This window comes from Alligator mississippiensis, chromosome 1, assembly GCF_030867095.1.
Source record: "Alligator mississippiensis isolate rAllMis1 chromosome 1, rAllMis1, whole genome shotgun sequence".
NCBI lineage: Eukaryota > Metazoa > Chordata > Crocodylia > Alligatoridae > Alligator > Alligator mississippiensis.
Window position 1 is genome coordinate 389,334,014 of NC_081824.1, and position 27,947 is coordinate 389,361,960.

The 27,947-nt window shown below is 40.4% G+C and overlaps 1 protein-coding gene across 10 annotated transcripts in view; it reads left to right on the forward strand.

Annotated features, from left to right (window-relative positions):
- Positions 1-27,947, forward strand: part of KLF12 (KLF transcription factor 12) — a 448,097-nt gene that overhangs the window by 147,783 nt on the left and 272,367 nt on the right. For all 10 annotated transcript variants that reach the window (XM_059721140.1, XM_059721315.1, XM_059721333.1 and 7 more), the window contains one exon: positions 878-967. In XM_059721140.1, the coding sequence (XP_059577123.1) occupies positions 878-967 (90 nt within the window). The remainder of the gene's footprint in view (positions 1-877; positions 968-27,947) is intronic.

A 27,947-nucleotide genomic window follows, 5' to 3' on the forward strand; every position in this document is an offset into this window, starting at 1 on the left:
ATGGCTTGCTACTGCTGGTAGAATGAGGTTCTAGTTCTGGTACAGCTTTCCAACAAGAGTAAAGAGCTTAAAAAGAAAAGTTTTATGATGGAGCTTGGTAAGTTTATAAAACACATGTTCCACTGTAGCACAGAACTGGATTTGATGCAAGTGGCCCTTTCCATTTCTATAGTCCCAATTTAAAATGACCTAGTAGCTTTCTTCTGGTGTTTCTTGCTCACCACTCCAGTAGCAACTCCACTCTTCATTCTTATAGGCAGCATGAAAAGCAAGACATTTGGGAGTACAGTTGCTCAAGTGTACATGAACTTTTGCAGCCTGTCTCTATGTGGAATTATTTATAAATATCCATATATACAAACACTAAATTGGCAACATGTAAGATTGAAATTTGGGTCATAGTGAATAATACAGAACCAACTTGATATGGTAAAGGTATAGGTAAGGTAGGGTTTGAATTTAAAACATAATAGCCAGTTCTGAATAACTCAGCATAGACACTTATTCTGCGATGAGAGGTGCCCAATGCCGACCCTCATCAGACCCCAGAAAAGGTGTTGGTTGATATAGACAGCAGGACGGTGGCCATGGAAGTTGGAATCCGCTAAGGAGTGTGTAACAACTCACCTGCCGAATCAACTATCTTAAGTTAATAGCAGTAGTTATCCTGATTATAACTACCCAACTTTTTTGTTAAAAAAAGAGGGTTCAGATTTAGTGTGTTGGTAAATTGAAGTTTAGTATCCTCTCTAAATTAACTTGAAGCAAAAACTAATACACCTGCACTGCATCTATGTTGTTATAAGTGAATTGAATCAAATGTGATTTTATCTGTTCATTTTGTGTTGATCCTTGGCCTCTCACTTTTTGTTTTTAGGACATCAGCGCCTTTGAAAACAGAATGCTTATGCTTGATGGGATGCCGTCTGTCAGAGTCAAAACAGAACTGTTGGAATCTGAACAAGGGGTAAGTAGACATTTCCAGACAGTTTTCTCTTCCTCTTCATTGTATTGGTAATTTTGGCTTTATTTTCTGGTGGCCAGCTTTTCCAGAACATGGTATGCCTTTTTCCTTTGTTGTCATCTTGAAGCTAGTTCTCTGGGAAACTATGAATTGCCAGTTTCTTCTCTTGGGATTGTGGAACAATCTGGTCTCTAAAGAAATTTTCTGGAAGAATATGGATCATTACTTAGATGTAATATGGCAGAATTTTGGAGGTGATCTCAGCTATCCTATGGTGAGGATATTGGATCCATTCACTTAGCCTACTCCATTCTATATTAATTTAAAAATTAAGTATTGTTCGGGTGGGAATGTAGATGCGTTGGAAGATTATCATTCTAGAGGACATCTTTCCTATAGTTAATGCTGAACTCATGGAATTCTTTGAATATCATAAGAGACACCTTGACCTGGATTTTTGATTGAGTGGGTAGTAAGTGCTAGAGTGATGCTTCTGCAACAACCTGTGTGTCTGAGTAGATGAGATGCTGAATTTTCAGGACTTTTATGGATGTACTGCTCCATTCCTGGATATACACTGCAATAACTAAGTCATGGAGGTGTAGATAACCATGGCAAGATCTGTGTTTGATGGAGATACTGTCTGTGATGGAGCTGGTGATAGAATGGAGTACTACTTTATAGTATAGTTTTAGTATGTGGACATCCAGTTCCACTGAGACCAACAAGATACAAATGTTTCAATTCAACATCATGTTTTGAAGTTAGCTTCCCTCAGTAAGTGGAGGACATTAGCTAGAGGTAGCTAGCACTGTAACTTATTTAGTTGTTCTTCCAGTGGCTTTATTTAAATTTTAATAATATGGGGGAGAGTGAATTGAACTTTTGGGGGGAGTCTGATTTGAAAATCGGGAAGTTGGAGAACAATGGTTCCAGTTTTTTTCTAAGAGGAAAACCGTTTAAAGGAAATCACATTCACCCCTGGAGGTTCTTGAGGTGATACAGGAGTACCCTTAGCAGAGATAGGTGGATGCACCAGTGTAACAGTATAAAAGGTGAGAGGGTAAGAAAAATAGTATTATTTTATAAACCATAGTGGCAAAAAGACAGACCCATTAGTGGTAATTTTTACTATCTTCTGGATGTTTGCCAAAGTTCTCACAAAATGCTCAACATTTTCATTTTCTTAAGACTACCTAGAAAGCAAGCATATAGTAAAATGTGTTTTAATAGGAGAGAGCACATACCTGTGATGTGTACCACATACATTTTTAATAAAAAAAAGTTTCCAACTTTTACTGAAATGTGACTGGGAGATCTATTTGTGGTCTTGGAAGCTGGAAGGAAATGAACAATTTATTTAATTTTCTAATTTCCTTAGTTCTTTTTAATAATATTTTATGGATTTCTGTATAACTAGAAATGATGTCATCTCATTCCAGTGATTGAGGCTTTGGACAAAGAACTCAGTTTAGTTTGGACATTTGTGTTCTTCAGTACTAATTGGGACAAGAAAGTAGTGTCTGCTCAAATGTATGCATCTCCTTTATGATTCTTCATTAAGAGACAATCAATAAGTAGGCCATGAATTTTCCAGACCTATAACAGCAGTGATGACCATTAGGATGGCAGTTTTCCAGAAAAAAGCTTAACCTGAAGAAAGATGGCTGAACAAGGGGTTTAGTAAGTCTGTTAGGGCTTTTTCTAATAGGTAGACATGACATGTGGACATAATAGGCTACAAATATTTGAATAATGTGCTCGCTAAAGAGAATCTATGGAATTATTTCAGATGCTACCTGTCATAATTAGTACCAATGGAATGAAAATGAAAAAAAATGAAGATTTAGTCTAGATAGTATGGAAAATATATTGAGATGGATCTGTTACATCATTGATCATCAGCAACCTCTTCCAGCTGTATACTGGAATGACCCAGTTAAGGTCAGAGGTGGATGAGAAGGTAGACAGACAGGCATTAGGCCCCAGCTGCCACCACTTTCACTACTGCTTTTCTCCACCGTGGCATGAGGAAGCTTCTTCCACTGAAGCCCTGTATCTACAGGCCAGATCCAATAGCTCTGTGCATTGGGTTTGGCCTGTGTGTTGTAGGTTGCTGGCCCCTAAATTAGATTGTGAGATACTTAGCTGATTCTGTTGCAATAGGTCCCGGAGGGCCCGATGGGATAAAACCACCATTGTGTTAGACCTATACAAGTATATAAGGCATAGTCTGCAACCGATGGAGTTCACAAACTAAGATAACATTCTGACCGTCCTAAAGGGAATGATGGAAGGTCCATCACTTAGGATTTTTAAAACCAGACCAGACACTACAAATCTGAGTATAAGAAACAATTCTTGGTTGCTGAGGAGATGAAATAGTGCAAACAAGTGCATGGAGATACATATCTGAAGTTAAAACTGCTGGAGAATGGAGGTGAATTTTGGTATAAATGTAAGCTATGAATGAGTGTGGAAGCTGAAGGAATTGGGGGACTTGACAGGGCAGGAAAAGAGGGCTTTAAAGGCAAGTTGAAAATACAATCAGTAACATCTTCTACATTGATCTGAGTTTTGATTTTGAGCATGGGGTTTCAGATCTAGCCAGGGTTGTGTATTTTAGATTTTGAATGGGTGCTTAAATGAAAGAATGGTGTCTGATGATTGGTTAGCATAAACGTCTTTCATTCTTTCTGGTAAAGATATTGCTTGCCTTAGACTCACACAACAAAAATATGAATGTTGTCCCTCTTGTAACTGCTCCATTGATAGTATAGATGACCAGAGTAAAATAATTCTCTCAAAATCACTTCGATGTGTGACTGTAAGTATAGCAAATATTACAGTGATGTAGTAATTTTTGCTGCAGTCTAAGAGTTGGAAGAAGTATGCATACAATTCTAGTAGTCACTCCTCATAGCTGGACATGACTTCCCTGTTGGAAGTATGTCTTTGTGTTTGAGTTTGTCATGACAGCAATTCAGATTATGTGTTCCCAAGATAACTTCTCTTAATTTAACCTTGCCTGCTCTCTTGGATTACATGCCTTTATTGCAAAATTAGCATGTACTGGTTTAACATGTGGAAAAACGCTATTACATAACCACACTCGTGTCATCCACAATGGTGCTGCACTAACTTGTATGCTGGTCTGAGTTTGTAGCAGTATGTCCCCTCATTCTTACTCATTTGTTAAACTGCATGAATTTACTCACATTGTATTGTGGGAGGACTTGCTGATTTTTCCAGAGCTCCTTTGTGGAAGTGCTTAGTTTACCAGTTCAGGAAAATTCAGTAAAGCTAACTGCTGGAAGAATACATAGGTTGATGTATTCTACATTTAATGAAAAGCAGAAAATCAAAGATGTAGAGTAAGCTACATGCTTTAGGGCATATGGGCAGTAGCTTGCCACTCTGAGGTCTTGATGAGGAGATCATGCAGGATGTGTGCAAGCCTGGAGCACTTAGGATGATATTTCCAGGCTGTAACACGATTGGAATCACCTGTGTTAAAAGGATACCTCCCTGGAGGGATTAGAGGAACCCGTCCTATCCCTTAAATGCCAGGATGTGCAGATCATAATATCATTGGAAAGTAGGGCTGGAAGGGATTCAGTGCAGTCATCTAATCTAGTCCCTTGCTCAAGGGAGGATCATCCCTGACTAAAACCATTCCAGTCTAGGGTCTGTCCAACCTGCTCTTAAAAGTTTCCAGAGATGGGAAATCCACAACCAGTAAACTGTGAAAACTCTTCCTAATGTCTAACCTAAATTTCCTCTGCTGTAGTTTGAGGACCTTGCTCCTAGTTCTGTCCCTTATGGCCGTAGAGAATGGCCTATATCCTCTTCAAAATTGCCCTTCTGGTATTTGAATACTGTTATCAAATCCCCTCCCCTAAATTTCTTCTCCAAATTTAATAATTCAATTCCAGAGGTGGCCCACCTGCAGCATGTGGCATATTGTGAAGGGGACAGGTAGGGGCAGAAAACAGAGCAGCAGACTTGGCACTTGGGGAGGGTGTGAGGCTGATTTGTGGTATGCCTGCCAAAAAGGTTGGCCTCCATTGTCCTTGTATTTTCGGCCTTTCCTCATAAGTCAGGTTTTTCAGGTCTGTACTAATTATCGTCGCCCTCCCCTGGACCCCTTGACTGCTTCAGGTGAGTGGCTAATCAGCAGGGATTCTGGTTTTCTCTGATTAAAAAAAAAATCCCCAATTTTCGGATTAAAAAAGGTAACCCCAAATTCACATTTTTCCATGGTTAAAATGAAATACTACTAGGTATATATCTACATATTAGTGGTGTTTCATTTAAATCATGGGAAAATGTGGGCTTGGGGTTACTTTTTTAAATCCGAAAATTGGGGATCTTTTTTAAATCAGAGAAAACCAGGAACCCTGCTAATCAGTTTGGCACAGGCAATTCAATTATCAATGCTGTGGAGGTTCACAAGGCAGTTATCCTAGAGATATACTGAGATAAATGAAGATTGGTAACTACCCAGGTAGTGAAGATTGGCAACACTGTGACATAAATAGGGGCTTCAACAAATAGGTTTGTGTTAGGGCTAAGGGTACTGATGGCACATATCTACCCATAATCTGTTTCCTTGGTAGAGCATATGCCTACATCAACTGGAAAGGATATTGCTTGCTCATTATGTAAACCTTGGTCAGCCATAGAGAGAGATTCATGAATACCAATATGGGACTCTCTGGCAAGGGGACAAGATGCCAAGGCATTCCAGAGATCCAGCATTTTTCTAATTCTGGTATTTCTAATTTCTTTTCAATATTGTAGTCATCAACAAGGAGTCTTCCTGCTATTAGCTGAGCTGATCCAAGCTAGTTTTTATGCTCTTCCTTCACAGAGCTGTTTACTGATATGAGAGTACCTGGCAAAAGGATTAATTATATGCTGAGGAATTGAACTATGGTAGTACAAAGTGCATTTGGTTTACTGATGGCAAGATAGACGTGCTTGAAATCCACTATGCATACCAGTGGATCCAGTGTCATTCATATTATTGCCACATGTTTAACATTTCCAAGTAAAAGGTAGAGAATTTTTCCCAGGAATGAGTGCTTGGGTGCTGGTTTATGGGTAAGGAACAGGCCACCAGGAAGATGATTTCTGATAATTTGATCTGACTCCAAAACCACAGCAAAATAAGTTATGTGACCACAACCTTGATTCTTTCAGGGGTATTTATCATAATGAAGTTAACTGTAAAATGTTGGTAGGGAGAATTTAAGCATACTGGATAATTTGGTCGCCTTATTAGAATACTGTACATAGGTGATCTGAAATACTGGATAATTGTTTTCTGTTTAGTGGTCAGGCAGACTTATATTTATATTTAATTTGGCATTTTCTGAAAAAATCTTTTTCATATGTCTCTGTAGTTTACAAACCAGTAACGCACTGAGGCATTGACTGGGCAGCAGAAAATATCACAGTTAGCAGTGCAACCACAATGTAAATAATATTGCAAGAATTTAAATAATAATTGGAAAATAACAAGTCAAACACAACAAAGGTCCCTCTCAGTACCACAAGAACAACAACAGCAACAACACTTGCTCTATGAATTGATGACCTGGGGCTCAAAATTAAACTTGTTCTTCTTCTACCTATGCTATACACAACTGAAGTAAAATTAGGTGCATTTGGCTGTACACATTCTATTCAATGTATATGCCCTCTTTCATGTACTTGAGAGGTGTAATCCCCGTCTAGATCTGTACGTTATTTCAGGTTGCGGTATCCTGGTGGAGAAAATGAGCAAGCCATCACAGCTGGCATTTTTTGCTGTTTGTTGGCCATTGTGCTAATCTGCCACCCCGTCCTTTGTATGCTACTGTTGCTGTTTCCACTGGAACTCTCTTACTTGCTATGTAGGGGTGGAGTCATAGGCAATGTCTGCAAACAGTTTCTTGTTTCCGTCATTTGCTTGGCGGATTACAGGAGTCTGTCCACCTGTAGAAAAGTCTCTGTGCATCTTTCGCAGCAAAGCATCTCAGGGCTTTTTTGTGGTCTCTGGTTCTTGCACCTCTGGCATAGCCTTGTGGTGCCATGGCAATTCACATCCAGAGTAGGTATCTCTGAAAAATGATTCTTGGACATCATCTCACTTTGTATGCTGTGGGTGGTCTGCAATATAGAATAGATAGTTTGGGGATTAAAATGTGGAGCAGAAAAAGGGAGGAGTTAAACAAGAGAGTGGAATTGTGGGACAAGAATAGAACACAAATGGTACTGATTAGCATGTCCTCTCACTGCAAAGTAGGCAGCTCATCAACTCAGGCTGAAATAAACACTGAGCTCAAGGTCATACCTTAGCTCTGTGTGCTAGTTCAGGTTTAAGGCAGACATGGTTCTTTGGGTAAATCTGGTGTCTTGTATTAGACCAACTAAAACAGTTACCCAAAGAACCTTGTCTGCCTTTATCCTTAGACCGAAGCAGTTACAACCTACACCCCTGAAACATGGAAGATATTGAATTTTGCCATTTGAAATGGAAATTACACAACAGATCAGGTTTAAAGCATCCTGAAGCCTGGGTTACAGTATTTTCTATGTTGGCCAGGCTTACCTTGCAATGAAGATATATTCTGATTAGCAGGATTTTAAAAAGCACCATTTACTCGAGCTAAAGGTTTCTCTGTGTGTAAGTGGGATCTGGGCTAAGGACAATTCAAGTTAGGCGTAAGCTAATACTTCAATAAAGACGAGTCCAATGAGATGGAGGTCACTAGGCAAATATGGAACAAAGAGGTAGTTGTAAGCGGAATGGATTTCTGTTTGCTTTGAAATATTATTCGGCAGTTCTGCTTTGAGCATCTCTGTTAATTTAATGTAATTTTATAATTTTTGGCATTAGCAAAAGTAGATGCTTATTCATCCAGTGAACCACTGTCCTTAATTTTTGAATGGGAAATTTAATTCAGAGTATTGTTTGAGGTCTCCAGAAGACACAGCACTGCTTTAATGACTTTATCACAAGTGAAGAAAAAGCCTTGCATAAAAAGCTACTTCATCGCCCTTTAACAAAGCTTCATTATTACCTCCCCTACTGAGGAACAGGAGCTAGCATTGCTAATAAATTGATAGAATTGCCTTAGAAATGTGAATTTGCTTATCATTTAATATTCTCTGGTGACCTGCTGCTTGAGATCTCTTGATCTGCAGTAAAATCTTTGTATGTCAGTGCCCAGCTCAGAGAAAAACATGTAAAGAAGCTAGGTTCCTACTTAAGGGGAAAGATGAGGTATTTCAGCAAGACAAATGTTCATGCTGATGCGGTGCCAAGGAGTACTTTCAAAAGAAATACTTTTCACTAATGTAACATGTAAGAACTGTCTAAATGACAATAGAGAATTGCCAATGAATTCATTATCAGATGGCTTCTGACAGTGTGTTGAGATATACTGTGTTAAGTGGCTTGACCATGAACTCTAAGGCTAGGTACAGATATTTAAAAAGCCTGAGGCAGAATCTGAGTTACGTGGTTACGTGTAAAGGGCGTAATTTAGATTGGGAATGAACAGAACACACATTCGGGAAGAGAGGGGGAGAGGGGAGCCAAATCTTAGACTGGGTTCTGCCATTTTTAAACCACTCAGTGTGTGCCAAACTTCTGATCACTTATACCACCAGTAAAAGTCTGTACCTGACCTAAAAATCCTGTTGCTTATTGCAGTTTTATCTGGTCCAAATCCTGGGTATAACTGTGCTCACATGTATAATATTATACATGTCCTGAAAGGAAATTTTGCATTCTTGGGTACAAAACTGAGATATCTGCTTCAGAAATTAAATATTACAGTGAGATTATATAATATTATCTAATTGGTTGAAAACATTTTTGTAGTATATCACAGGTGTTCATAGATGATTGCCAAATATTTTATGTAGGTATATTTGAAAACTCACACCAAAATATTGGTATTTTATCCCTACTTTGTTCTTGGATCTGGTGTAGAGAACAATTCAACCATATTCCTCATAGACAGGGAATAATATTCACTCACTTTCCAAGAGCTTTTGTTCTTCAAATTTAGTCTCCTGCCTTTCTGTGAATTCACTTTTTTCTCAAATCCCTCCTCAAAGGTACATCTTTCATTCTGAATCTACACCCTAATTTCTGTTCCCGTGTCTCGAACAAAACTAGATTATACAAAGAAAAGCAACAATAAGGGAAAAATGCTAACAGATCCCCAACATTTACCCAAAGAACTTTGTCTGCCAAAAGATTACTATAGCGCCTCAAAAAGTATTTCCTTGCTTTTACCATATGATCCTGTTGTCTTGTATGTCTGGGAACTGCCACGAATGCCTATGATGTTGTATAAATTAATGTGCCAGTTCTAACACAGCCAAAATAATTGTTTCTGTTGCTTCTCCACAGGAGGAGCATGTTAGACTCCTAGGGTGGTAGATGAGTGCACACATAGAGTTTATAGTGCCGTAGACCTGTCTGCAGTGTCACAAACCACGCAGGTTGCACATGCAGGTGTTTGCCACGCTGCTAATTTGCAGCACAGCAGGGGTTTTTTGACACTGAGAGATCCTGATGTAAAAAAATCCCATGCCAGAAAAAAGCAGTGTGGTGGACGTGTTGGCAGTGTGCACTACCCAAAACCAGATATTGGCCAGTCAGAGCCATACTCTGGCTGTGAGCCAGGCTCTGCTCACTGGATCATCACTACTGGAGCCATGGGAAGCCCCCAGGGCCCCAGCAAAGCTGCTGGGGCCAACCCAGGTTGCGGTTCCCCCTACCCCACCTGGGATAGTTTGCTACGCACCACAGCGTGTGTGCAGGAGCATTCCCCAGGGACAACTAGCAGTGGCAAAAAATGTGCCACTGCGGGTTGTCCCCAAAGCACGCATGTGCCTGTTCATGGGGATGTGTCCTTGGAGGCACAACATTTGAGAGGAAAATAATACTTTTATAAAGCAGTCCATTTTCTATTCAAGGATTTCCAAAATGCCTATTGAGTCATAGTTGGGGATAGTCTTGACAGCAATGCTTGCTGGTTGATTACCTTGGGAATCATACAGCCAATAATCCAGCCTACTATAATTCTTCCTAGAAGCTCTGGTTAGTTTATATTCAAAGGGGAAAAAAATCATTCTACTGGCACTTCTCTTTTGCCTTATTAAATTAGATATTCTTATTTCTAAGTTGTTAATGTTGGTACCATGGGTATAAGCATATGTTGGTATATGGTGTAGACAAGGCTAACAGAGTATGTGGAAAAGTCTGAAGTGAGCTGGCTGGATCTTTGGGCTCAAAGGGTAGTAATCAATGGCTTGATGTTTAGTTGGCAGTCAGTATCAAGTGGAGTCAGTCCTGGAACTGTTTTTGTTCAATATCTTTATCAATGACCTGGAAGATGGAATGGATTAGAAGTCCTTGCACATTTGTGGAACTGATGTGAATGGAATAACACAGACTTGGTGGGATAGATTGAGGGAAGTAATTTTTCACTTCTGTTTGGTACTTGTGAATCCACCTCTGGAATACTGTGTCCAGTTTTGGGCCCCCATTGTAGAAAAGGTATAGACAAATTGGAAAAAGTCTAGTGGAGGGCAACAAAAATGATTAGGGGGCTGGGGCACATGACTTTTAAGGAGAGACTGAGAGAATTGGGCTTATTTAGTCTGGAGAAGAGAAGACTGAGCGGGGATTTAATAGCAGCATTCAGCTCCCTGAAGCAGGGTTCCAAAGAGGATGGAGCTGGACTGTTCTCAGTGATGGCAGATGACAGAACAAGGAGCAGTGGTCTCAAATTGCAGTAACAGAAGTTTAGGTTAGGTATTAAGAAAAACTTTCTCCCTAGGATGATGTAAAACACTGGAATCCATTACCCAGAGAGGTTGTAGAATCTATCCTTGGAGGTTTTTAAGACCCGAGTAGACAAAGCCTTGGCTGGGGTGATCCAGTTGGGGATGGCCGTGCTTTGATCAGTAGGTTGGACTAGATGACCTCCTAAGGTCCCTTCCAATCCTAATTTTCTATGATTCTGTGTGTACATATGTCTATATATGGTGGTATATAGAACTTTTCATGCTGATTTTGGTAGGGTACAGAAGGGCCTGGAGATCTTTTCTTTACTCATTTGTAGTTTAGACATTTGGGATTAAGATAATTTATGTGTCTAGAATCTTAGAGGAAACAGGCAGAAATATAAATTATTGATGGAGTAATATTAAACTCATAGATTCAAAATGACTAAATACTTTGTTGTCCTCTTTTGACTTTTCCATCACATTTCCTGTAATTGAAGACAGTTTTCTAATATTATGTAACCGATATATGCACTATTTTACTACAGTGTTCATAAGAGTCTGTGTGTTGTTTACAGAAAAAAAAATATTGCTGCTACTTTTCTTCATAATTTGCAACTACTTGGATAGCTAGAGGCATTTTAGTTTTTCATTCCTGAAATGATATAACAGGTTTAGCAATGGTCTTTTGAATATTTTACAAGACAGCCCAGCAACAACACCCACCTACTCAGTACCTCATCATATTTTTACTGCTTGTCATTCATTTTCCGCCTAGAGGAGATGGTATTTCCAGGAATGTCATTAAGGTGCTAGAAATGCTGCTGATACTATTAAGATAAGTATTCGTTTGTAGAGGGTCATAAATGTACATACCCTTTTACAAACAGAGCAAGACCTGCTCCTGGAGACTATTATCAGATTTGATCCTGCACATTGACATGGTTGAGTATCTGCCTTGTTTCTACTGGAGTTACTTAGGGCATGTTTACAGCAAAAGCATGTCCTGGCAGGGACATTTCTGAACATGCCCCAGTCACCCATACCTACACACACAATGGGGCAGTTCACACCTAGAAATGTGGCAGTGATACCACTCTGAGAACAGCATCCTGCAGCTGTCTCAGGGTCTTAGTAGATGCTATGTGTGAGAATGACTGCTTCTCAGTGTAGAGCAGTAGTTTTCAACCTTTGCTCTGGGAAAGATGACAATGATCAATCAAAAGTATGTGAATACCAATACTTACAATTCAAAGGGGTCTGCACCTCAATTCAAAATTTCCAGAGGGTTCCACACCTGCATTCTAAATTCTGGGGGGGCATTCAAATGGAAAAAGGCTGAAAATCACTGATGTGGAGCATGTATGTGAGAGCAAAGGCTGGGGAGGATGGGAAGGTTGGGGGTGGCATACTCTGGAGCATCCCTACTGTAACACACTGCTGTCAAAGTGTAGGTGTTATAAGAATTTTACCTGTTAGGTGATCTTCCTCAGAAGAGAAGTAAAAATTGAAGGCAGGTGCTGGAGTGTCAAGGCTTCATGAATTAAAAACAGGCCAGACTACAGAGTGACACCTTCTTCCTAAGTTTGTGCAAGAAATATAACATCATCCCTAAGAGACTTACCATCTTCAACCCTTCAACTATGCTATCTACCTATGCAGGAGACCCTTAAAAAAACCTGAGAAACCATTTCCTCCACCTAACCTACTCCAAAAAAGGGGATCAATTTAAATAGAACACAGTCCCTTATACTGCCAAACTAAAAGATATAACCCCGGAGACATACTTTGTCACTGCAGTAGGTCCAAACCTTCTACCAAAAAATCCCAGTGACAGCCATCTAACATGAAAAGAAAAAATGGAATCAGTTTTACAACAAGAAGCACCTCACAGCTGGCCTACCAGCAACACCGGAGAGAATCAAGACAGCACCACATTATTAACCTGTCATAACACACTGAGTACTTCTGCACTTAGAAATATCTGTACTCTCAAGAGATGAACTCCTGCCCAGAGAGACAATTTAACATGATACTGATGCGTGGAGAATTGGAAAAATTCTTATGCAGACTCTTGGACACCTCTCAGTGGATGGAGCCACACATTGGACTACAACACATACTTCAGTCAGAAAGCTAGCAGTGAAAGTCTTAACAAAAGCCAGGACAACCACAACCTCCCTCCTTCAGAGAGAAAAAAACATGTAGTCCCTAATATCCTATAATGACATAGTGGTCAAACCAGTGGACAGAGGAGGACGTATAGCCATCCCTAGCTGTCAAGACTACATCAGTGAGTCTGGGGATGGCTACCAACTACTATAAAGAACTTGGGAGTGCCCCACACCAGTATTCGTTCTTGCAAAAGAGTATCACATCTTATCCATAACAGCTTCAAGAGAAAGTTCTTGCACTAATCTGTCACTCTTCCCACCCCAGGAGCATTTTATATGCTCTTGAAGATTGACAAAAAAGGTAATCCTGGCTGGCTTATCATATCCAACTGCAGCACCCTTGTTGAAGGGCTATCAGGATTCTTAGAAAGTATCCTGAAACCACTTGTCACTCAAAGAACAAGTTTTTTACAAGACATAACAGACTTCCTTGAAATCTAGAACATCAGCGGTCTCCCTGAGAAGGCCATACTTGCAACTATGGATATCACCAGCTTGCACACTTATAACCCACACGATAGGGCTCAGCTTCCTTCCTGAAATATCTACAAGAACATGGACTACATTCAGATTTACAACCACAATATATTGTACAAATCATCCACTTTATCGTCACCCATACCTTCACCCTTACCCACAACAACTTCACTTTTGACAGCCAACACTTCCTCTAAACCATGGGCACAGCTATGGGCCCAAAGATGGTTCTGCAGTAAATCATCCACTCCAGGAGCCTCCTGGAGGATGAATTTTTAGAAAATTGCACCAAACCTGAACTATTCCTGCATTGCATAGATGATATCTTCATCGTCTGAACTGAATAGTTGGACTCCCTGACTTCTACAAGTTCAGCATCTGCCACCTGTCAGTCAAATTCTCTCTGGTATACCCCTACACTAACATTAACTTTCTAGGTACCATTATCTATATCCACAATGGCACTCTGTGAACCATTATATACAAAAAAACCCACAGACCACTATGCTTTCATCCATAAAACCAACAATAATCCTAGATACACCAAAAAACTAATCTACAGTAAAGTCCTCAGGTACCACCACCTTTGCTCTGAGAAAAATACTTGTGACACCCATCTTGCCAAACTGAAAAATGGCCTTTCCCCAGCAATGATACTTCAAGAGAGAAATAAACCATATCTTTGAAAGAGCCTTTCAAATATCCCACAGCAACAATACAAAAGAAAGACCTCACTGATAGCACACCCTTGTTTGTCACCTACCATTCCATATTTGATAAGGAACTGACCTTGACAGAAATATTTTAACATATTAAATGGTATGACATGGAATATTTTGACTCTGTGCTGCTCCTAGCTTTCAGGCTGTCCTCCAACCTCACCCAAGTAATCATCAGAAGCAAACGGATCAATATGCACCAAATGAGAAATAACTATGCTTTAACAAAATATGCAAAACCAGCAAATTCATTTCTGTTGCCACAACAACCATCACCCCCCACAGTGAAACCACCGGAATCCATGGGTCCTACACATGCCTATGCACATGCAGTGGTATACCTCACCCACTGCACCAAATGCCCTGATGGAAACTATGTGAAACTAGGTAAAAATTGTGCAGCAGAATAAATGATCACAGAAAAAAGATAAATGACAGAGTCTATAGAATAGGTAGAAGAAATTTATCCCAGTAAAAGTACTCCCTTTCTGACCTACAGTCCTTGTACTGAAGGGAAATTTACACAACACCTTCAAACATGGGCCTGGAAACAAAAACTCCTTAGCTTACTGGACACTAAGAACCAGGGACTTAATACAGACATTGATTTCATAGTGCAGTCCAGATGATAAAAAAGCTCTTAAATGATCTTTCTCTTCCACTTACCAGGTGATCTTTTCTACTGCATTCCTCCCTTCTGTCAGCTAGGTGACAATGTCTCTAATATCCTGGTTTCATGTACACATGGAATTTTGCACAGACTTTTGTTCTAACTGTTACATAGCTATCTATGTCTTTTTTGTTTTTCTCAGAAACCTGAGGAAGGGTATATGGTACTCAAAAGTTCGTTTGAGTCTATCCCAACCGTGCAGTTGGTCCAATAAATGATGCCACCCACAAAAATTCCTGCCACTAGGCAACAGGGTTAGTAGCAGAATGGTCCTTTTTACAGACTTACAGATATAAACTCTGCAAGTAGAGTACTGCATATTGTAAGATGTGTCAGTCTGCAAAATTTCTGTTAACTATAGGATCTGGGATCCTTTGAGACTTAATTCGCTGACCGTTACCTGCCATAACTTGTAAGGCAGCTGAGTCAGCTGTAGTGGAGCACTGCAGAGAGTCTGCTCTTCCATCCTATAAGGATTTACTACAGTGGCACCTTTAAGCCCCAGTCTCATATCAGGACCCTGTTGCACCAAGTACTGTAACGCAAAACAAAAAAGTTCATACGTTTGGCTCTATTTTAACTGGCATTAAAACATACGCTTAGATACCACTGTGAAGGGCTTCCATCAACTTTATTATTGTTGTTGTTATTAATAAGAATATATACTAAAAAGTGTATTAGGATCGCTAAGAATAATATGCACTGAAAAGATGATCACCAACAATAATAATAATGTACACTAGAACAGGGGTTTTCAACCTTTTTCATTAAGTGTACTCCCAGCAGCTGGATGCAGAGCAGAGCGGGGGGTAACAGTGGCTGGACATAGAGTGGGGTAGGAGTCGGGGCATGGCGGCAGCCACACACAGAGTGGTGGCAGCACGGGGTGGTAGGCTGGGTGGCACCTGTGTGGCCTGCAGAGGGGTGCTGCTGCCCTTGTTCTGCCCCAGCCCTGCTCCTGGGAAATGGTGGCATGGGTTGGTGGGCAGCAGCACTCCATCACCGCCTGCTCGTACCCCCTAGGGCCTTCCCAAGTACCCCTGGGCATATGCATACCCCAAGTTGACAACCCCTGCACTAGAATATTTATTATCACTAATAATATATGATGGAATTATGATGATGGAATTATTATTATTACTGTTGTTGTTATTTTCCGTGTGAGTTTGAAATACACAGTGTGACATAAAACACATAAAACAGAGGAAAAGGTAAGCTCCCCATGCCAAAGAGCACCTATTCAAACTGAAACTAGTAGGAGAGAAAACGGTAGGTAGTCCGGGCATGAGGGATGTTCCTAGAAAGATTTTGTGAAAGAGATGGATAAATGTGCAGGGTGTTCTGTGCAGAGGAGCTGGGGAAACTTCTGAGTGCCATGGGTGGCATTTTACAGTTGTTCATTTGATTCCTGTTAGCGTTATGATGCTCTCACATGATTCTCTGTGGAATTCACAAGAAGTAGTCAGAATATTTATTCTTCCCCCCGTTTGAAAATGTTGACATTTTGGAAAAAATGAAAACCAGATAATGTGGATGTAGAAAAAGAAAACCAGCTCCTTTTACCACCTCCTCTCCCTGTCTTCTCCCCCTCAGACCTCTTATTTGGAGATAATTCTGCAGTGTCTCCTAAGCAGGGATCTTGGTTCTCTGATAAAAATTTTTCCCAATTTTTGGATTAAAAAAGTAACCCAAAATCCACATTTTTTCCCTGATCAAAATGAAACACCACTAATATGTTTTTATATATTAGTGTGTTTCATTTTGATCAGAGAAAAATATGAATTTGGGGTTACTTTTTTAAATCTGAAAATTGGGGATTTTTTTTATCAGAGAAAACCAGGATCCCTGCTCATAAGAGCTGTGTTCAGCTGACTCTCACCTTCTTCGCTTGCAAGCCATGGATCTGATGATGCATAATGATTTGTCTTCTTTCTGAGATGCTGAAGAACATCCTCTTCACATTTCTGGACCCAGTCAGGATCAAACAGGTGTTTTCTATTTTAATATTGCAATACCATATAGGTCTTAAGGATACTATGCAACTTTGTATTCAAATTTAAGGGTTTATTGGCATAATACAAACAATGTTCCAAATTTAGGATAGTTTTCAGCAAAATTCAACTGACTCAAGCTGAATACAGTGCCTGTTGAATCTGGCCTGATGATCTGTTACAGTATTAACTGGCTCCACATAATATATGTGATTCTAGTAGAATGAACTTGTCATTCTCTGTTGAAGCTTTTATCAATATGAAACAATGACAGGAAGCAGTGTGAAGAAGCTTGACACTTGTATAACTACTACCCATGATGTATGTGTTCTCTAGATAGACTGAGACCTTCATCTGTATCTCTGTTACTTGACCCCATTTCACAAGCAGAAACCTGATGTTAAACCAACAAAGAGTATAAATGGAGAATCTGTGAGGAAAAGTCAATAAATACTTAAAGAAACTAGGGAACAGAAGAAAACTGATGTCACAAGTAGAACTTCACAAATAAATATTTTTTTGTTTCACCTGAAATTTCCCTAAATTTGGAAAAAATTTACTGACACACCTGAAACCAAGCATTTTTTTAAAATGTTCAGTAAACTGAAATCTTAATATAATTTCATTTGGCATTGAATGCAACATTCAGCTCAGGCTCCAATGAAATGTTTCGTTTCTTTTGCAAGATTTTTTGAAATATTTTTACATCTTTTTAATAAAAATTGAAGTACATTTTTAAAATGAAGTATTGTTTGGGGTTCAAAACTGCAGTATTGTAATTAGAAAACCTCAAAACAAAATGTTGACATTATTTTTGAATTTCATCTCTTTTTTAACCTACTTAATTTGGCAAATCAACATAAATTTGCAAAATTATTTCAGTTAATCCAAATTGTCATGGCAGTGGGGGGTTCAGTCATAAAATGTTATGCAACCAGGTCTAGTCACAACTAAATGAAATTGTCAGTTTGTATTTTGATCAGCAAAACATGGCCATGATGGTAGAACATAAGATAGTAAATCAAAAAGACCTGGGTTCTCTTTATATGCCTTCTGCACAACTTTGTAAATGCAGACAGGTCATGGACCTGGCCCGTGCCTCAGTTTCCCATTTTTTATTTATACATTATTATTTCTGTTAAGCACTTTGAGCTGTTGAGGTGAAAATGCAAACATGTTTACAGTGTTTTAGCGTATACTGTATAGCTCAGTAAAAATTAAACATATGACAATACTATATAGTAATTGATAGAGGTGCACCGATAGAGATTTTTTTGGCTGATACTGATGGCCAATTTTTAACAAGCCATATCGGCCAATGGCCAATACCAATCCAACTGCCAATATGCAGCTGGGCAGCTTGGAAAGTAGCGCCCAGCTGGTAATTCTGTTGTGGGGGAAGGGGCAAAGGGGGAGGGAAGGGATGGGGTGCAGATTGAGGCCCCCATGGTGCTACATGCACCCTGGGAGGGCATGGGGGGAGGGTGGCCCTGGAGCTGTGTGCAGGGCAAGGGTGAGCTGCTGCTGCGGACTGGGGCTGGAGGCTGTTCCTGGTGGGGGTGCTGGGTTGGGCTGCACTTGGCATAGGCAGTGGCAGCACTGGGAGGAAGGCAATGACGGCAGCTGCAGCCACCCCAAATTTGGGTATAGCCCCCTCCTCCCAGCATTGTCACAACCCACCCCAAGCCAGCCTGGCCCAGCCTGCAGGCTTGGAAGAGCTCAGCACTGCCCCTGGCCCCAGCCTGCAGTGGCAGCCCACCCTTGCCCTGCACGCAGATCCGGGGCCATTTGCCCCCATGCCCTCCTGGAGTGTGTGCAGCAGCGGGTGCTTCCACCCCATCCCTGCATCCCCTGGGCAAGTTGCTTACAGCTTCATCCTGTGCCCCACCCTGGCTGTGCAGCACCTACCCCAGCCCTAGCCCCACTCCCTCCCTCCCTGGTGGGGTCTTGTTCTGCCCCTCCCCACACCCCTTCCTTCACAACAGACTTACCAACTGGACCCAGCTGCTTTCCATACTGCCAGGCTGCACTCCTGGCCACCTGAGTGCAGCGCTTTGGCTGCACGTATGCACAGGGCATTTATTGGCAACATTTTCGGCCATATCAGCCAAAAAAAGGCGATTGCTGATGCTGTCAATTTTTCTTATATTGGTGCCGATATGATATGGGACCATTGTATCAGTGCACCTCTAGTAATTGATATTAACATAGTATACGTCAGCAGCATGGTACAAACTGCTATTTTATAATGTTGCTGAAAGTATTTTAATCTTATTTATTATGAGAAAGTGGCTGCATCTACACAAGACGCTGACTATGCAGTAGTCTGTGATTACTAGTGTCACGTGGCAGGAAGCATGATGCGACGCTAACGCACAGTAGTCACGAGCTACTGCGCAGTCAGCGTCATGAAAAAACTGTTCCACGGTCCAACTGGGCAGTAACTCTGATTACTGCACATTTAGTCATATATACATTTAGTACTTGCTTATACAAGTACTAAATGACTGTGCAGTAATGTAGACATGGCCAGTGATCACTTTTTATTATTTACTAATTCATTGTAGTTCCTTCCCTCTTTTTCCTGTTGAAGGTTGCTTTATAAACAGTATGTTTAATGTAGATATTACCCTCTCTCTCTCTTCTGCTAGGAGGTACAGACTGAATTATATATATATAATATATATATATTAGCATTATTGGCTTTTTCCTTATCTCTCTGTGTGGAGATGAGTGCTTCATAAATTGTTTTTAAGGACCCTGCTTTACTAGATTTTTTTCTTTTTATTACATGCTGGGAGGATGAGTAGTTAATAAACTATTATTTAGAGATGTCTGTCTTCATATTCAATCTTCTACACATCTTGTCATTTGGTTGTGTAGCTGAGACATATCATACAATCACAGAAATTCGAGAAGGAAAATAACTCTGTCTGTTCCTTGCATTCACAGGTAATTTCCGATCATATAGTTAAGTCAGTTTATAGCAAACCCTACCTTTTTGCAACATATGAACATGTTAGGTTCTCACTTTCTTTAGTGGACACCAACTGCAGCAATGCAGGGGGCATTTTACTGTTATACGTATCACACATCTCTACATTGTCACAGAATTCACAGTCTGGAAGCAAGAATCATTTTTAAAATTTATTCACATTTAACGTTAAAACTACAACAGACTACGTCTGCTCCCAGTCAGTAGTTGTGAGATAAATTTTCCCCAGTTTGGTTCTTTGAGTGGGCCAGGACAAAACAGTTTGGGGTAGACAGGGATGAGTGTCCAACTTGGTTATCTTGACATTGCCTCTACTTTCCTGCCATCTCTTGTTCTTGTAATCAATCCCACTGGGCTCAGCCACCCTGCAAACAATCCGTACAGAGTGCCTTTTCCTTGGCTCTTCTCTGGTTTCCATCCCAAACTGCTGTGGCTCTCCCTACCATAACCAGCCTACTTACATTTGAATGTGTGTACGCAGCCTATGATTGCATAATACAGGTTGCAGTCACTGAATGAATATTGTGTCCACATAGAATAATCAATGGTTTAATGACATTCTTTGTAAACCTGAAACATAATTCTACTGATACTTGTTACAGAAAACCCCAAAAGTAGTATTTAGAGATACAGTGGGCACATCTACATGTTCATTAATGCGCCTTTGCTCCTGTGCATTTTTAGTACCTCTGAGGTACTACATAAAGGTACATTAGCCTGTGTTACTGCACTGTAGCAAAAGTGAATGGTCTTTTTGTGATGCTTAATGCCTAGTTGACTAATTCTACTGTACATTAGCATGTTTTTGCTGTGACATGCTAATGCTCAGTATAATAGGCTACTGTGCATTACGGTGTCTCATGTAGACACTCCCACTAAGAGGCAAAATTATATTCCTGCTAAGCTGCCATAACATTTTTGCTTTCAAGCAGTCTAAACCATAAAGCCCAATATCTTTTGTTGTGCATTATACAACTTTGTTCTACAGAATCCAATCATAGTTATTTATCACTGAAACCTGAATTTATATTTCTGCTCCTTCCTTTTTCATTTTTTAAAGGGATTTAGTGTGAATGACTTGTTAGGAACATTAAATCTACTTTGAAAGTATTTCTGAATAACCGTTTAGATTACCTATCTAAAAAATTACAGTAATTTAAGACAGTTGTAAACATAAAATAATCATGCTGTTAGTACTGCATCTCCAAGTGTTCAGTTACTGTTGGTTTAAACTTACCTGAGTTTTTCTAACCAACCCAAAACCATTCTTAGGTTTTCATTATCCTTCATGGCTGTGAGTTTTGGACCTTAATCTTGGAGGGAAACTGTCAGATTTTTACAGGAGTATTTAAGATAATAGAGCTGGTTCTTTGGAAATTTGATAGTCTAAATGGATTGCAAAAAATCATTCATTTCATTCCAAATAATGGTGATGGAAGAGTATCTGTAGTCTCTAGAGGGGCAAAATTTCCATTGACATAAATCTGAGTTGCATTTTCCTAGGAATTGAAAGATCAGGTTCATAAAGCCAGTGATGGCATGAGAATCCTGGAATCACAGATTTAGAGAAACAGAAGGTTCAAGACAGGAACATGTCTAGATCATGGATGTCAAACTACATCAGCCCCACAGGTTGAATGAGTGGTGTTGGGCTAGTGTGCAAGCTGGAACAGGGCCACCAAGCGCCTTTCCTTCCTGCTCCCCTCTTCCCTCGCATATTAGATCCAGGACCTGCTCCAGCCAGCTGCTGGACCCATACTGCATGCGGCGTGGCTCCTAGAGTGGCTGCAGTAAGTGGCACATGGAGCACAGTCCTGCTGGAGGGCATAGTGCAGATCCCAGGCCAGCTGCACACAGCACCTGCCTCAGCTGGACTGCACCACACGTAGTGCCCGCTCTGCAAACTGTGTTGCACATACTGCCTCCTTCATATACTCTGAGACTTGTACTGCATATGGCTTGCAGGTTCTGTGTACAGTGTAGATCCACTACACTGCATGCAGGTACTGCATGCGGCACAGATCCTGGAGCTGCCTGGGTAGGAGCCATGTGTGGCACACACCCCAGAACAGACATCACATGTGACACAGTTTGTCAGGCACTGTGCCTGCTTCAGCTGGTCTGGGATCTTCACTACAAAACCTCGGCTGGACTGCACTGCATGTGGCACCCACTCCAGTCTCTCCAGGATCCAAGCCACAAGCACCTATCTGAGCAGTGCAGTTCTGGAGTGGCCAGGGTGTGCTCTGCGTGTGGCCTGGGTCCCTGGCCCTGCTTGTGGAGCTGGTCTGGCATGTGCTGTGCCCTGTGTAGTTTTGTGCAGACCCAGGAGCAGCACCAGGGGCTGGATGGTGGGGATCTGTGGACTGCATCTGTTCTGTGGACCATATGTTTGACACCCATGGTCTGAACTGTTACAAACAAATATTGTCTGATCCTGCAAGGTATCAGCAAATTACATGAGCAAGTGCTTAGCTTCTAAACACAGGAGGAGCCCTGTATTTTTTGGAATAGTGCTGAGAGCAGCTTGCAGGATTGAACCTACATCAGTGCAACTCAAGCTGACCTAAGTGTATACTGTACAAAAGAACAGTAAAATCTAAACTGAGAGATTGATGCGAGTGCATCAGATTCTCCAAACTAGACAGGCTCTTTCACTAATTTAAACTTCATGGTTTCTTGAGGCACAAACAATATGAGCTGTATCTCACATGATGGCAGGACTTTTAATGTTTTGCTTCTAACATTTTATAAAAAGTAAACCTTTACTTAGAAATCTGCAACACGAGTTAAAGAGGGGTTGGCGGGTCATAACCATCCTATCCAGGCTAGTTTATATGTGTGCATAGGGCTGGGTATGTACTGGGCTGAAGGTATTGTATGAATATGATTTACGATTTAACCCTGGTTGTTTTCCAGGACTTTTTAATGTGTTTCTTGAGTCTGTTCAAGTGATGTTTTCAATGAAGAAAGCTCTCAAAAGGGGCATGCTTGTTGTTATCAGGTAGTTACTGCTGGTCATGAAGGAGAAATGCAAATTATAATGAGCCTATGTGTCATGAAGATGTGCATTATTTGAGCACGTTATGCTAAAATTTTGTACTGAAAAGGGCTGAAGAATGAGACTTCATAGATGGGCTTATGTTACCTTCTTACAAGTAGAAAGAGCTTATTTTTCAAATATAGTAAATTCTAAAGTTATTTTGTTATTTTAAAAATATTTATGAAAATCTGGTCTTTTAGCTGAATGCAGGAAAACATTAATAGTCTACTGACTATAACTACTGACTATAACTCCTTACATGGGGTGGTGTGGGTTGAACGTGTGCTCCATGACCTGCAACTAGTGCCAAACTGCACTGCAAACTGCTTTCACCAGAGAACAAAGTGACTGAATGTGCTTGTATGAAACCAGATGCAATTTAATTAAAAACCTGTGTGAAGTAATAGGGTGAGGATAGTATCAGTTTGAAGGAGTGGGAGGGAAGCAGTCAGAGTTGCAATCTGCAGAAATGGAAAGGAAAGGCATCATGATAGAATGTCAGGGTGGGAATATGTTGCTATGGCAACAAAGTAATGTCTCTAACAGGAGAAAATCAGTAATGAAGAACTGCTGAGTAGGAACTTAAAAGGAAATATGCATTACAAAAAAATGAAAGGTTACATTACTTTTAATCATCTACTGTCACCCTCCCTCTGAATATCTTCACCAGGAATGTCTCTGAGTCCTGAAGATTTTGTGCAATCCATTACTGTCCCTGCTATGCCAAACTATGAGCCTGGGATATGATCCCATATTGAAATAATAGGTACTAGCATAAAATCTTAAGGTAGCTGGGTGGCTTTGAAAACCACTGAAAATAAATGTAGGACACAAACAATTTGAAAGAGTCAGAAAAGGAGTTCAGAACTCCTTCGCATGAATCCTTCCTTTAAATAATTGCATATGGAGTGTTCTCTTTCTCATCTCTGTTCAAATTCAACATGAAATCTTGTTGAGAAGAAATTATTTTAAGATTTAAATTTGTTATACTTGGTTTGAATGGGAAGAGCCCTGAAAGTGGGGTTATGCTATTTGTCTTTGTCATCTACCTTATAAAATACTGTAGGTTTAAAAAAAATCAACCTAGGGTTAATATGAAATATTGGATTTGTGTTTCATCCTTTGAACATAATTCTGTACTTGCAAATAAATCAGAAACTTTACGGTTGTAGTGCAATGTCTTCAAATACAGAGTGGGTAGAGAACATGGTGTATTGAAGAATGTTACTGATTCAGCTCTGAATGTAGTTGATGGTATTCAAATGCCTTTTTTGACCCAGCAGTGTAGCCAAAGCTTGAGGCTCTGTGGGTTGCTTCTATTAGAAGACAAGGTTGACAGTAGAGTCAGGTGTCTTTGACACAATCCTCTTGCTTTAGAAAACCAATGCAAAGTCATGGTTCCCCAAACATAGAAGAAATCAAACAACCCAAGGCAGTTCCTTTGCTTACAGCCAGTAGTCAGAAGCTCTCTGTTAGCCTTTTCAAAGACCATACTCCTAGGCATAAGGTATGTCTGTGTTGTACTGTAGCATAATTTAATGATACCCAAGTTAGCTCACATACTGAACGAGCCAGCTCACATATCAAAATCAATCTATCCAGAGCAGCATGGAGCTTCCTAGCAGGGGAAGTTACTACACATGCTGAAGTCCCTGCTCCTGAGCATAGATTACTTCTGGAATCCAAGTTATCTTGCTCAAAGCTAACTTGGGTGTATCTACATTACACTGCATTCTGCCATATAGCTGTGAATTTATTCAAGCTGTGTCTGGTGCTTGTGCAAGGGAACTAACCCTGCATTTGTGAGCATACATTTTCCAAGAAATTCAGACTGTATAACTAACTCTCTGGTATGGAAAGGTAATTCTAAAGTCCATTTCAGTCTGATTTTCCAGCTACAATGTCCCTCTTTCTTTTTTAAACCTATGACCTTGAATGTTAAGAAACAGCCTGCAAAGGATCTCAGGTTTGCAAACACCACGGGGGACTGTGCTTAGTACCTAATCCATACTGTTCCCTACATGTAACCTTCTTTTTCTCTTGTGATGAAGTGTACCCCATCCTTTCATGCTACACCAGGCCTTTGCTTATGAGGATGACGTATTTGTATGTTAGAAACCTCAGAGCATGTTGTGCAGAAAAGGAGTGTAGTGGTGCAGATCTGGTAAGATTTATTGCATCATTATCTCATATGAAACTGTAAGATCATCTTGGCATGAGTGAGCAAAAACAATGACATGAAAGCATCATTATTAATTCTGACACCCCGTTGATTATTCCTAGAAACTTCAGTAAGCCAAGGCTGTCAGATGGGTTCAAATAGATTATTGACAGAGGAAATGGAACTTAAAAAAAATATATCCATTTTCAGTGTGTCTTACGGTTTTCAGGCATATGTTCATATCTGCGTTGGTGGGACGCCATGGACAGATTTTTAAAAAAATTTTCACGTGACTTGTTTTCTAGTATAAAATGTAACTGTGCCCATGGGTAAAGGGATTCACTTTAAATTATATTGCTGAGGAAACTTCACATAGCAAAATCAGTTTAGCCAGAGCAGTGTGATGCTTCCCAGCAGGGGACATTAGCCCATACTAAGTTCCTTGCTACTGAGTTTAGATTGTTTCTGGAATCCAAGTTAGCTTGCTGAAAACTGGCTTGGGTTTGTCTACACTCAGTCTCTTTCCCTACAAATTCAGCAACTCACCTCTTCCCCTTCCCCTGTTTATTCTGTTTGCTAAGATTCAGGAATTTTGCAGCGTTGTTATCTTTTATCTGCTAGAAGGTTAACAAGCTATGACAGGGTGGACCAAAATTGAATTAAAATATCTGTAGAATTTGAATGACACCCAGTTAGGTAGATATGGCTAAAAATGATCTCTACATGATCCATTTGATCATTTATTGTGGTAAGTGCTAGTAATGTGAACCAATACCAAGAGGTACTCAGCCTTATTAATTTTGAAATTAAGTTGCATTTCTAATAATATTTATAACAATTTGCTGTTGGTATCATATCATATTGTGTAAAGTATCTTTTGGGAATAGACCAGCTGTTTTTGATTAAACACATGAACAGGATTTTCAATATGTGTCTCAATATGCTTAAAGGTGACTGTTCCCATTGTGAAATCACCATGCATTGTCAGAATATGCTGTCTTGATCTGTAGCACATTTATTCGCTTATTTAGATGTTTTAATATTTACCTATCCCTTTTCTCTACATGCAGTAATGCAGCATGGATAAATAACAGAACAAAATTCAGTGAATAAATTGGGTTAGCCCCAGTTAAAGGTCTCAATCTAATTTTGAAATCTCAGTGAATCTTCACCCTAATAAATTTTACAATTCTCTCTAGCCCACCACTTCAGGAATAAGACTGAAGAAACAGAAGAATTTTGCATTGTGTTCTTAAGGTTAAAGTAACTTGGATTCACTTGGGCCACTGAAGACCCTCTCACCCAAATGTCCTGTCCAGCAGCTGCCAGGCATTGTAGTCTGGTCAGTTGTTACCCTGAGAACCTTATCTTATCTCAGCTGTCATGAAAGAATATAGGGGAGAGAGGTTTTCTCAGGTAACCAGGCCTAAACTCAATAAAGAATTTATAGATTGAAAACAACACCTTAAATTGTTTTCAGAATGAATTAGATGTCAGTGCATTGTACAACACACAGGTATTTGTTTGCTCCCTGTGAGAAACTATGCTAAATAAATTTCTGCACAAGCTGAAGCTGGAATAGATTTAGTGGTATTTTACGCTGAAATATAACTCTAAAGCTGTCATTGGGGGCTGCATGTTTATTGTATAAAACTGATTCCATATCACATCCTTGCAGGCTATCAATACAAATATATATTTCTAACCTTTAGCCCTGTGAATTCAAAGTAACCTCTAGCAGCTATATGGAGAGTTTCTTCCCCCTTTAAGACATCAGCCCCAGTAATAAATGCTTCCAGTAAACTTTTCCCTCACTTATATCTGTGCAGAGATTCAATCACTGTCACAAAGGGGAATCATCAGTTACTCCTTTGCATAATTACATATGGCTTTTGAAATTATTTGGAATTCTCTTCTGTTTGTAACCAAGGACCTTGTTCAGGGGTGCTCAGCCCCCAACCCACAGAGCCATATAATCCAGTCTGTGGGTCTTCTTACAGGTGAAATTTGGCAGTGGTAGAGCAGTGGCAATTAATACTACCACCACTCCCCCCGGTGCCAAATTTCCAAGCAGCACATGGCTGGATTAGTCCTGGCCAGTGGGGAGGATGGACTTATGTGGAGGCATCAGGCTCCATTCCTACATCTGGATTGAACAGGAGCCTGATCTAACTGTGTAGGGGTGGCTCAGCCAATGGGCCTGATGCCCAACTAATTCAGTCCCACCATCTACAAACTGGGTCAGTGGTGCTCAACCCTTTTGGTGTGTAGGCCAAATGAGTGGTGTCAAGTATATCTGTGGGCCCAGCTGGAGTCCAATACAGCTACGTGGAAATGGCCCAGCTGGGACCTGGTGCAGCTGTATAGGAATAGTCTAGCTTGAAACCCAGTGCAGCCACATAGGATCAGGCCCTGGCCAGGCTGTTCTTATGCGGCTGGATCAGACCTTGGCTCTGCGTGGCATCGGGCCATGTTCCTGCACAGCTACATTAGGCCTGGCCGGGCCATTTCTGTGTGGCTGGATTGGGCTTTGGCTGGGTCCACAGTATGGACTGGGCCCGTAGGTAGACCTGACACTACTCATCTGGCCCACGGGTCAGCAAGGTTGGGCACCACTGACCTAGCTTGTAGTTGATGGGGCTAAATAGTTGGGACAAAGATGTAGCCTGGGTTACAGGATTAATTACTAATCATCTTCCTGATAAGAATCATATTACTTACAGTTAGGCACAATGATAGCTGAGTGCCAACCAATGAAAAAATAACAACTCCAGTTTCAATCTGGTGGGACTGAGATGTGCCTTGAATTCAAAGTGTAGAAGTTTGGTTTGATCAGAAAACATACAAACCTGTATAAAAACACCCCCCGCTCCCCCCAGTTCATTCCGTATTTCTTTCATCAAAACATCTCATAGGTTTATATTGACTGAAACATGACACAATTGTTTCTATTTTATT